The sequence below is a fragment of the Lipomyces doorenjongii genome (genome assembly GCF_038497915.1).
Source record: "Lipomyces doorenjongii strain NRRL Y-27504 unplaced genomic scaffold V1508scaffold_102, whole genome shotgun sequence".
Lineage (NCBI taxonomy): Eukaryota > Fungi > Ascomycota > Lipomycetes > Lipomycetales > Lipomycetaceae > Lipomyces > Lipomyces doorenjongii.
The window spans coordinates 1-11221 of NW_027118169.1; the positions used below are offsets into that span (position 1 = coordinate 1).

Below are 11221 nucleotides of genomic sequence, written 5' to 3' on the forward strand. Positions count from 1 at the left end.
TTCCACCCAATACCCAATTGCGTCATGCTTACATAGTGCTAGAATATTCTACAATCTACGATCGTAGGCTAGAGTGTTCTACATATTTCCACACAACAGATATACACTATATGATGTACCTTTGCAGTTACCACTAAAATTCATTCATTCTTACTGCAGCAATGCACCGATTGCGCTCGGCCTAGTATGGGGTATACCCGGGAGTCTTTTTACTCGGTCCTGAATCTCAGAAACAACCCCAGCGGCTCCATCGACATAATTAGGATCAGAGCCGTCCGCAGCGCAAAGGTCGAAAGGCGAGAAAGCAAACGTGATCTCAGCTCTCCGCGTTGCTCAAGCTAATAATGCTGCCTATTTAGTACCAGTCGATCGATCAGGTTTGGGAAGGACAGGCGACTTTACACGGCAGCCTGGACTGTTACCCCCAGAGACGAAGTTGGTTGTACCGAGTTTTTCTGCACTCGATTGCGTTCGACTCTGCCGATTGTGAACCGCGAAAAGTTTGAACGATTCAATTGAATCTTATTTCTTGGTTGTCTCGTTCTGTGCGTTTGTCATTATCCAGACCGGCGGAGTAAAACCTACATTCTCTGACACCGATGGTTCCAAGCTGGGGGCCGACATACCTCACGGGTGGGTATACATGACAGACGGAATAACACCGTAGTTAACATGGCCACGGCCGTGCTTGATGTACTCACAGCAGCAATACCTTCTTCCTCAGCCTTATGGGCAAGCAAAGCACCGAACGTGACATCGCCAACAACACGAATATGAGGATACTTGGTCCGATAATTTTGATCGATGACCAATCGTCCCCGCTCATCGACTTCATGGTCGATGTTCTCGAGGCCAAGACCCTCAGTGTAAGGCCGACGACCGTTTAAAGCCCAACGTCAGCATCTAAAGATTCCACCTTGCCACCTTTGGCAGAATCGACGGTGACCTTAACGGTCTCTCCCTCGATCTCAGCTCCCAAGACCTTTGTGCTAAGTTTGAACTTTAGGCCCTGCTTACTGAGAGACCGCTGGGTGAGCTTAGAAATTTCCGAATCCATGCCAGCACCGATAGCGTTCTGGAACTCGACAATAGTAACGTCAGCGCCTAATCGGGACCAGACGGAACCGAGTTCAAGACCGATAATACCACCACCGATACCAACCATCTTGTTTGGGACCTTCTGGACAGCAATAGCACCCGTGGAAGTGACAATCATTTTCTCGTCAACTATCAAATTAGGAAATGAAGTAGCCTCTGAACCAGTAGCGATAATGATGTTTTCAACCCTCAGAAGAGCGTCCGGCTCTCCTGGGTTGCCCTTAACTTCGATCTCGTCGGCCCCAAGGATCTTCCCAACGCCTTTGAAGTAGTCAATCTTGTTTTGTTTCAAAAGCAATTCAACACCTCGAGCCATAGAGCTGACGGCCTCGTCCTTGGCTTTCAGAAATTGCTCAATGTTAAGTTTGACGTCGCCGACTAAATCCACCAATTGTTAGAGACCGACTTAGTCGATATATTGTAATGTAATCCTAAGTACGCACCATTGATTCCTCGCCTCTTGGTGTCGTGAGGGACCCGGTGGTACAAATGTGAATTGTTCAAGAGTGACTTTGAAGGAACGCATCCAACGTTACCGCAATGCATTCAACGTTACCGCAGGTGCCACCGGGAGGTCCTCGCTTATCGATGCACGCAGTCTAGATGAGATATTTAGTTAATCGTAAAGGCAATTTCTTAAGCACCATTACTTTTAGCCCAAACTGGGCAGCTTTAATAGCGGCGACGTATCCTCCAGGTCCGGCACCAATAACGACAAGATCGTGTTCAGCTATTACACATTGTTAATGCAGTCAATAAAAATGAGAGATGCTGACGCTGGGTGTATACGGGCAGTAGCAAGTCCCCGGCGAAATTGCACGAGGAATGCGGACTGTACGGCACAAGTCTTGGTGGCAGACTGAGCTAACCGCGAGGTGGGCGACCTGGACAACGGAATAAGTGATTTCAGCATGTCATCCTATATATGTAAGCTGTGGTTTGGAGAGCTAGTGAAGGGGCTAGTGACATACCTTCTACGAAACATAGACCTCGGGCGACACATCTGATATAACTTCCAGGAAATGGAGACCTCGGGGAAATGCAGACCGCGGGCCGTCAACAATTGGCCACCAAAGCTTAAGACGCTTTGGGCAACTCGTTGTTCACTTGACAGTATCCACCCAGCGTGCGTATTTTTGGAGACTGGCCGCAAATTAGTGTCGCTCCTCTCCCGGCGCCCCCAAGACAAACGACATAAGAATTGTCGCCTGTTTCATTGTTCTGGTGCCGTAATTAATGTAGCTGATTCTTAATTCAATCATTCGATCATGCAGTTATTAGAGATCGTTGCCCGCTTGCGTCTGCGTGCATTGTCACCAGAACTACATAATCACTGCGGGTACGGGTATTTATCTAGCTCTAATTACCGGGTAGATATATTGGCCTTGTCAAATTATGAAACGCTGAGTCCATAGAAGCTTTCATCTTTCCTTTTCCTGCGAGATGGGCCACAAAGTAGTGCTTTAGGACCATGAGCTGTAGAGCTTCGTCTGCTGGCATTTTTTTTCGCTCCTGAAGGCAAACCTCGATCCTCTCTAATAGGGCAACAATATTGACAGGAGTCTCCAAGGCATAATCATCTATATTCGTCTAGCTCCACGCAACTTAAAACACGTCCAAAGTTCTTACCTGTTGATTCTTCACATTCCTCAGAGATTATCGCGTTCTCTCCACTCGCGTTATCAGTTTCCCGATCGTTCAGGATCTCTTCTGCTGTAGACTGACTCCTTCCATGCTCCTGATCCTGCTGCTTCCTGTCTTCGTCAGAAAATGGCCCAGTCGAAACTTCAGTCTTTGTAAAGCTGAAAGCCACTAGCGGTTTTATGGACGCGTCGACATTCCGGAATTTCGCTTTGAATCTGCGTATCGACCTTTCAGATCCGGCTGGCCGGGTTGTATATTTCAAACGCTTATCAGCTTCTGGACGAAAGCACAAACGCTTCAAAGCATTGTCGATTTCGGACTGACGTAGGCGGACTTCGACGACTTGGAGCTCTTCGGCATCTTGACTACCACGCGCCTCGGCATGGCGTTGAGTGGCCTGACTGGCTATATCAAATCTCTTCAAAACATTCTTTCTTCCATTGATAGACCGCGCTATGGATTTTTTACGTGGACGAGCCATGGCGAAATTTAATGTCGATATGTAGGGTGATTATTAAATGACGCGTTCTGTGTCGCTTACGAGTTGTCAAAGTCGCGTCTGGTACATAGTAGCCCCGACGCGCGAGACAAGTATTTCCAATTTGCCTAAAACGGCAATACGCTTAGCCTAATTAAAAAGTAGGGTAATTTAGTGGAAGGTAGGGTAAAACTCTGCGGCCATAAATTTCATTTTCCCATAGTTAAGGCCCAATGTACCCCAGAAGTTTACTGCAGCACCATATTATCAAATTTCTAGTGAGGAACAAAAAAATACCAAAACCTGTATTAGACAGTCCAATTGACATTTAGCTTTATTTTACGCCTCATAACCGCAAGGGTGGTGATGCTATTACACGGTGGCAATGGGCGAGTACAATTGTCGCGACCGTTAGTCACCATACTAAAACCTAAAAACCTCGGTACACAGAAGTAGTTGGAGTTTTGTACATATAACTTAAACTTATAGCTTAAATAGTTTAGATATTACTACTATATCACAGACTAATGCGGTCACTCTTCAGGGAGGCTGTGCTGGATCTAGTAAGGAAGAATTACGGACTTATTGCCTTACTGTACTGTTTGTCGGTCTATAAAAATGTTGCCCTCATCCTGGAAAGTGAGGGGGCAGGCTTTAGTTGCTGAACTTATTGCTTCAGTTATTTAATTGAATTGATACCTTACCAATACCTACTGGCAACATCTGAACTGCTATTGTGATTCCTCCTGAACTCCTTAGTGCCAACGAACGGTACAATTGGACCCCCGTTTCTCGGCCCACATCGTATTACCGAACGTGTGGGCTCGTCCGCTTACAGTGGACCACAGGGCGGCTCATGCGGCTGATTTCAATTCTTTTTCAATAGTCCTACTATGAAGTACTAAACCCTCAGGAGGTGACTCCTGAGGCTGAACCCCGAGTGCGTGGAGGACAAAGTCTTTTAGCAGTGATTATCCACTCTTTTGTATCATGGATCTTCCAAACCAAGTTTGGCATACTGATCCACAAACTCATCGAACAGCTTGTTAAGTGCGAGAAGATTCAAGGAATCCTTGTCATCTTCTTCACTCATGAAGCACAGCATGCCCTGGATGTCAAAAGTGATGGCCAACATATATCCGTAGTCGGATTCCAGGAACACTTGGTCCCCAGTATCTGAATCACCGGTCATTTTGTTCCACTGTCTGGCATACTCCTCGCAGAAGTGTCTCTTCTCCTCCTCTGTGTACTTCCTACAACGTGCTATCCTGCTCTCCTCGTCAAACCATTTGAACATCTTCTGCATGAAGTGCCCACCGATGTCGATGGCTCGGTAGTTCTGCATCACGAACTCAAAGTCAATCAGAGTAACTCTGCTCTCTCCTTCCTTCGGATCATTTTTCACCAAGACGTTCATGAACTGGACGTCATGAATACACCATCCTGCCTTTGCTCGTATGGATTCCAGCTTGTCTACCACTTTCCTCAACCTCGTCCCAAAGTCGTAGTCAACCAGATTGTCCACACTGACACCTCCTTCTTTCCCAAGTGCCTTCAATTTGCCCATCTTGTGGTACTTCTTGAGTCCATTGATGACGGCTTCATAATATGACTCCACTGCCTTTTTCTCCAGTGACGTCTTCAAGGCATGGAACATTGCCAGTCCTTTAGCAACATCCGCTCGGATGACCGTATTCTCAACATCCTCCGGTTCCATATTGCGTGCATCCAAGAACTCATCGATTCTCCCGAGTGTTCCATCCTGTGTCTTGAAGAATCCATAGACTTTGGCTCCCAGCCCGGATTGACCGTACTCGTAGCTGAGGAGTGCTTCCTCCTGCTTACTTGGTGTCAGATGCTTGAGAATTTCGAAGTCCACCAGGGTGTCATGATGGAATTTGATGAACACCTTCAAGGTCTCAGTATGTGTGCCAGTAGCCGGCTTCGGTCGCTCTACGGGACAGTGGGCGTTGGCAAATGATGCATTGTATGACATGGTCAGCGTCTCTGGATCCACATATGGCCATTCTTTCGTAAGGAATGTGCCTATAATGTCTCTGACGTTCTCTTTAGTCGGTACTTTGTCTTTGGGAAGAGTCACAGGAATGGGAGTCAAGGTGGCCATCTTGCTTTGATGTGTGAAGGAGTACTCGTGTTTCAGTGGGACGATAAGGAGAGAGAGCAAAGAGATGACTGCGGGATAACATTAAGTCACCGCTCAATCGCGAGAAATACTGATTCAGCAGCTGAAGGTTAATTTGGATTTGTGATCCAGCTGCCAGGGTCTCGAAGTGGTTTAGCGCCAAGTCGGCAGCCGGACCTCTCAGTGTGATTTTGGATCGAGCTCGACGCTCTTCTTTTTCCTTAATTTTTGTGTAATATTTAAGAGGCGACGGCTAACAATATGACACGAGTCTATACCCTCTATGCAATACCGAGATAGTCTGGCAACCGCGCGCAATAAATGCGGACAGCAGGCAAGGTCGCTGGTTTCAGTGACATGCCAGATCAGTGGGTACGCGGTTACCCGGCCAGGCTAATACCATATTTCTTGCCCTGATAAGTGACAAGACCCTTACCCTGGATGAGTTTTGCATATGTAAGCTGTTGCAAGTCATATCATTAATAGATAAAATTGTTTTAATAACGAGAATCCGGGTGGTGAGAACATCGCGCAGGCTTGCCGAAGTGGCGTCAATTCGGTGAGTTGGCATTGATGGTAGAGTCAGTTAAATTCTCCACATCGCCATCGCTCATATCGACACTATAGGACAAGAGACATTTGAACATTTAATGACCATCTTGCCAACCTCCTCTTCGACAGAAAGAACTGGGAGACATATCAGAGAGCGATGTCGCTTTCGAGTTCACAGCGACAAGCATAGGAAAGATATTACCGATCTCTGTCAATATTGTAGAGACTACTAGTCACACATCTGAATCTACCCGTGGTCGTGATAGCTAGCCGTTAGATCTTTCCAATGATTGCAGCTCTCTCTGAAGATATGAGGCTCTACCTCGTAGTCTTAGTCCCCAGATCTTCATCTTGAAGAATGTGGTCTTTCCACTGGATTACTAGTATATGCAACACGGCCAATGGCCAATGAAGATTGCAAAGGAGGGTAAGAGAATCAGGGAGCTAGGAGCGAAGATAAATACATATATACTGATGTAGTTGAGGTATAAGTGAGCGAAGATGGTCGTGGTCAGGGCTAGGGGTCATTATAACGACTTCAGTACGAATATTCGTAAGTCGAATACGAATAAATTGCTCTCTGCTGCTTATATAATATTCGGACGAATAAAGTATTCATTATTCGTAATTATTCGTAAGTCCTAAATAGTACTAACATCCTCAGATTTGTATACATCTCGCAGCAACACAAGACATCTCATAGTGTCCGTGCTCAACGAGTTCCTAAGAAAGCCTAGTAAATCGCGTCCACTGTTAAACAACCTTTCTACTGACACCCCAGAGGCTGGTAGCTGGCGGCCGATGCTATTCGCGGATATTCATCGTTATGTGTTCTCCACCAAGAGAGTAACCAGTTTTTCCTTTGTCACCGACTCATCTACCATTACAACTCCATTGGCTCCAAAGTATCGGTCGATGTCAGATAGTTGTTGTTTTCGCCGTTGCAACTTATGTAGTACTCGAGCTTCTATAGTCATACCCCTGGTTACGGGAGTTTCACTGAACTTTGACGCTGGGTCAGTTGAGCCATTCTTGGACTTGCCCTTGCTCCAGGAAGAACACTGAACCCTGAAACCCTGGATCTCAGGCCGTCAGGACTGCCCTCATGCCCCCAGATGAGAATGTATTGCCCGACCAGTTGTGCTACCAAAGCAGATTGTTTCTCACCGTATTGGTCAGCTGGATCCGGGCTGTCCTCGACCACATTCGAGTACGCGTCCCCGAACAGGTAGTGACCAAGTGGCTTGGATCTCGCCATCCTCGGACTCACCTTGTCATCTGGCAGCATATTGACCCTGACAGACTATCAGTCCTCCAAGATCCACCGGTCGCACTTCCGAGGCCGTCCAAAAGGGAACGCGGAGGCTCAAGACCTCTGCTGAGGTCGTCCAGAAAGCCGCTGATCGTATGGAGAAAGTCCGACGATGTGGATCCTGCCACAAGATCGATCACAACCGTAACCTTTGGAATTTTATTGCTATTGCTCCTATTCAGTTGCTTAGCACATTTATCAGCAGCTACTGCAAATACTCCGAATATTACCGTCGGGGACAGGCCCTTATCTGAATCGGACATGACTGCTTTATTAAGATTGCTTTCCACGGGACGTGCCAGAGCTGTCGCGGTTGGAGGAGAAATCGCCGTTTGCGACAAGAGAAGGTTGGGCCACCTTTATAGTAGGTGAGCTAGGTGCTGCCGGCTATACTTTGGCATACATTGCCAAAGACTGTTGCTTCTGGAGTGAATGGAACGATCGGAATTTTGATAATTGGTCCTGTGCTATAAAGGCATTATCCACGCTGATTATACTATCTGCATCGACTTATGCGACCAGTGGGGTAATCGCAGCGCAATTTTTAGACGACCAGGGGAATCATAGTAAGAGATGGCTAAACACGACAGAAAATATGACGAACGTTTATAATATTTCAATGCTGATCAATACATGGAACTCTCAGGGGATTAATGCAACGGTGAGAAAGCCCCTTAAGTACGTCTTTGCTGACGAAGACCATAATATCTATAAGTCCGACATTGTTTTCAGTGTCGATGAGCCTAGGGGACACAACATATTGTGGGATTCAAGACCAGATGGTGGTACAATTCTGCTAGGCAAACCGGCTGGTTCTAGTAACGCAACTTTAGTTAAGAAAGGTGATTGGAATGACCAGTACTTCATACAAGGAGGATTAGCTATGGACGATTGCAAGTTGAACGGCAACAGTGAATTGCTCAATATAATTTACGATTTCGACAAGGCTTATGATGCATTGAATAGCAATCCTGGCTTTTGGTACTACGAGAAGGGATGCAGGCTATTTAGAGTTAAAGATAATAACCACAATGCTTGGATATCTATGGGAGCGATTAAGCCGTAATATTATAATGATATATATTCGGAGCCAATGCCGTTTGACGCTATTACGTTATGTCCCTGCATTCAACCGGAATCGCCAGGATGCTAACTTGTACTATATTATCGCAGGAGGCTTTTCGAATTGTATGTGATTTATTAGTGTATCCGGTCATTATTAGTTTCCTTGAAGTCAAATTGATGTGATGAGAGAATTAGAATGGCATAAAAGCTCATAGTTCGTAGCTGGTAATAGTTGTTTTGGATATGGTCGAAATCCGTTTACATCTGGAAGCGCGTCCGTTTACAGCAAGTTATTGAACCTTATCAGCTTTTAGAAACAATTTTATTCCATTTAGTGTATATGTCTCCTTCATACTCCTCCATGTCTCTCAGTCTCTGTACGTGTATATGTAAAAATATAACTCATTTATCACAAAGAATATAAACTGATCGATTCAACTTATATTATAGTTCCAAATGAAGAACATGCACGGTGAGTGACTAGTGACAACAGAGACAACGTCGACGACAACACTGGTAGACCTGTAGGGATTTTAGGTTGTGCCTGTCTAGTGATTATAGATCATTTGCGCTAATCAATTTGACACTAGCCTAGAGATAAAATGGTGGCATATTATTATAATTAAAGACAGGGGATTGGCGATTCATTGTCAGACGAGAGCATCAATGATTGGCAAATATTATTGTTACTTGTATAATTCTGGAAAAGTCCTGGAACAGGAGAAATTCCTTGGCCGTCAAGCAGCTTAGGGTTTACCATATATTTTGCCAAGCGTCAGAAGCTTTCAGATGTGCATATATTACCTGAAGGCGCTTCCATGAGCTTTAGCCGGCTGATAGTTGTCCTTGGCCAATATTGGGGGCACTTAACCCGTGGCCAATCGACATCGAGATAACTTACCGTAATATAATTAGCCTTCGGACGTTCACGGGTGGTGCCGAGAATGCAACTTTCAGGTAATGATAAGTACCGCTCAATGCTGAGGGTGGTCCCTAAGTTACATGGCGGTTAAGGCTGGACTTGTTGAAGCTGTTATAGTGGCTGACTTGGTATGGCGTTGACCTTCCCTGTCCGGCCGAACTGTGAATACCACTATCTTGCTAGCCGCTCACGTCGGGCTCTTCGGACCCATGTTTTTCTTGGATCTAACCCTATTCGCACGCTGCATGTTTATCCTATGGTCTTTATCTCTCGGTGCATTTTTGGGCATTTGGTTGGGCATTGGATTAGGTAGATCTGAATCGAACAATAAGATGGGTGACAGAGATGTGGGCAAAGACTGATAGTCTTCAATCGTTTGATGATGGTTCTCTCGGAAAACACTCTTGATACGACCCTGACATCGCGATTCTCCGTCCTTCGTTGCGACAGTTCATGCAAATGAGTGGGTTGGATCACCTGACATGGTCGCTCGTTTTTCACAGCTTGTCTTCTTGTTGCCTTCTTCTTTACGTGTTTGATATACTTTGCTGCAACAAACATCGCCACCCAGCGGCTGGCACAAACCAAAACAAGTTCAAGGCAAACAACCAAGGCAAAACACAACAAATTGTGTTAACTGCACCATGTACGGTGCAAACCGCTGAGTGTGAAATCGCAAAGCGCTCGAATCCAAATTCACGGTCATTCTGGTAATCGTCATAGACCGTTAACTGGGATTGCCAATTGCCGCAAATGAGCACGCCTTGCTGATGCAGGTGATGCATGCTCTGGTTGACTTCGAAACCAACTGGGCGTCGGACCTCGCCGGCCCATATATTTGTCGACCGGAAATGGGGGAATGTTACATCGGATTAACTGTTTCGAAGGGTAGCCAAATATTAAACCCTTTGCTCACACTGTGCCTGCATGCCTGCCATGCGTCTCAACTGAAAATTACTCTTTTCGAGTTTTCCTATGGTACCAAAGCAGAATTTGTTTAAGCGATAGATTGCTCGGTCATTAGTTGCCGTAGCCAAGCAGCGATACCACGCGGGTATCACGATGATACATTTGGATTATGACATTTTGAGAGTTGTGACCGAATCATACGCTAGAAAACTTACACCAAAAACAATCGCAAGTCAACACGTGGGCTCAGATCCTAGTCATCCAATTGTTTTGTTTCATTTTTAGTGCACTATCTGCTAGCCCGCGTCTTCGGCATTAACTCTAAAGTCGGCTTATGATTTAGTGGTCTACAATCATAATCCAATACCAGAAAAAAATAACGCCGAAACTCCGTTTATATCTCCCAGCAGTCGTTCTGCAATAACTAGCAAGCCCAGAGATCATGCATGCTCGTCATTCATCTGAAAAGAAGACGCAACTTGTCCCATTATCCACGACTCCTTCAACGAGCGCGAGACCATTAACAAGTCTTCAATCGCCCGGACGATCGATGTCGCGTGGCATTCGATTTCGTAAGTCTCAGTCGCGGTTGTCGTTCTGTCCTTGCCGGAAACCTACACCAAGAATCCGTTAGCTCCGACTCGAGATTACATGATCCTCTAAAATGTACGTACCGGTGCTAGTGCGACTATTGATGTGTACTCTGATATGATGGTGTTTGCTGCATCGTTTATCCGTTCTGGGCAACAAGTTAGCGTTTTGCATGCTTGCATGCGAGGAGCAACAGGACAACGTACGATTGATTGTAAGTATTCTTTGTTGGGATTGCTGTATCGGATTCGGCGTAATCGTCGACATTATAAATGTCAACTAAACGAGATTGCGTCTGTTCGCATCATTAGCACGAGAAGGTTAGGTTGTCAGGAATGCATATTAGACGGCAGACCGTCTAGACATACACAGTTAGCAAGAAGTACAACAAAAATGTCTGGCGGTTACGCCCTGCCATGGGTCACAAGTAACAACGGCCAGCTCCGATAAGCTGGCCTCTCATATATATGTATAGATATACATAGACATAGACAAATAACAGGAACA

General features: G+C 45.7%; 6 protein-coding genes across 6 annotated transcripts; 2 read left to right on the forward strand and 4 right to left on the reverse strand.

Annotated features, from left to right (window-relative positions):
- Positions 1–883: 883 nt before the first annotated feature.
- Positions 884–2101, reverse strand: V1508DRAFT_435405 (dihydrolipoyl dehydrogenase; the record flags this gene model as incomplete). The annotated part of the gene is made up of 6 exons (XM_066942063.1): positions 884–1476; positions 1542–1608; positions 1635–1697; positions 1749–1828; positions 1888–1982; positions 2070–2101. 6 exons carry the CDS (start codon positions 2099–2101, stop codon positions 884–886), a joined length of 930 nt encoding a protein of 309 aa, XP_066792774.1.
- A 356-nt stretch (positions 2102–2457) lies between these two features.
- V1508DRAFT_400437 (uncharacterized protein) lies at positions 2458–3223 on the reverse strand (the record flags this gene model as incomplete). The annotated part of the gene is made up of 2 exons (XM_066938337.1): positions 2458–2678; positions 2728–3223. 2 exons carry the CDS (start codon positions 3221–3223, stop codon positions 2458–2460), a joined length of 717 nt encoding a protein of 238 aa, XP_066792775.1.
- A 680-nt stretch (positions 3224–3903) lies between these two features.
- Positions 3904–5512, reverse strand: V1508DRAFT_426699 (kinase-like domain-containing protein). The gene has a single exon (XM_066941599.1). It carries the CDS (start codon positions 5343–5345, stop codon positions 4209–4211), a length of 1137 nt encoding a protein of 378 aa, XP_066792776.1. The 5' UTR covers positions 5346–5512; the 3' UTR covers positions 3904–4208.
- A 1008-nt stretch (positions 5513–6520) lies between these two features.
- On the forward strand, positions 6521–8293 carry V1508DRAFT_442307 (uncharacterized protein; the record flags this gene model as incomplete). Its single annotated transcript, XM_066942324.1, has 3 exons — positions 6521–7143; positions 7218–7458; positions 7506–8293. The coding sequence occupies exons 1-3, from the start codon at positions 7021–7023 to the stop codon at positions 8291–8293; spliced, it is 1152 nt and encodes a 383-aa protein (XP_066792777.1). The 5' UTR covers positions 6521–7020.
- A 1061-nt stretch (positions 8294–9354) lies between these two features.
- On the forward strand, positions 9355–9576 carry V1508DRAFT_361221 (uncharacterized protein; the record flags this gene model as incomplete). The annotated part of the gene is made up of 1 exon (XM_066937176.1): positions 9355–9576. A coding segment is annotated over one exon (222 nt), but the record flags the coding sequence as incomplete, so codon positions are not given.
- Positions 9577–10389: 813 nt separating this feature from the next.
- Positions 10390–11160, reverse strand: V1508DRAFT_23945 (surfeit locus protein 5 subunit 22 of mediator complex-domain-containing protein). The gene is made up of 4 exons (XM_066936347.1): positions 11083–11160; positions 10921–11009; positions 10798–10862; positions 10390–10737 (listed from the first exon to the last, which is right to left on the reverse strand). Exons 2-4 carry the CDS (start codon positions 10979–10981, stop codon positions 10564–10566), a joined length of 300 nt encoding a protein of 99 aa, XP_066792779.1. The 5' UTR covers positions 10982–11009; positions 11083–11160; the 3' UTR covers positions 10390–10563.
- Positions 11161–11221: the final 61 nt, after the last annotated feature.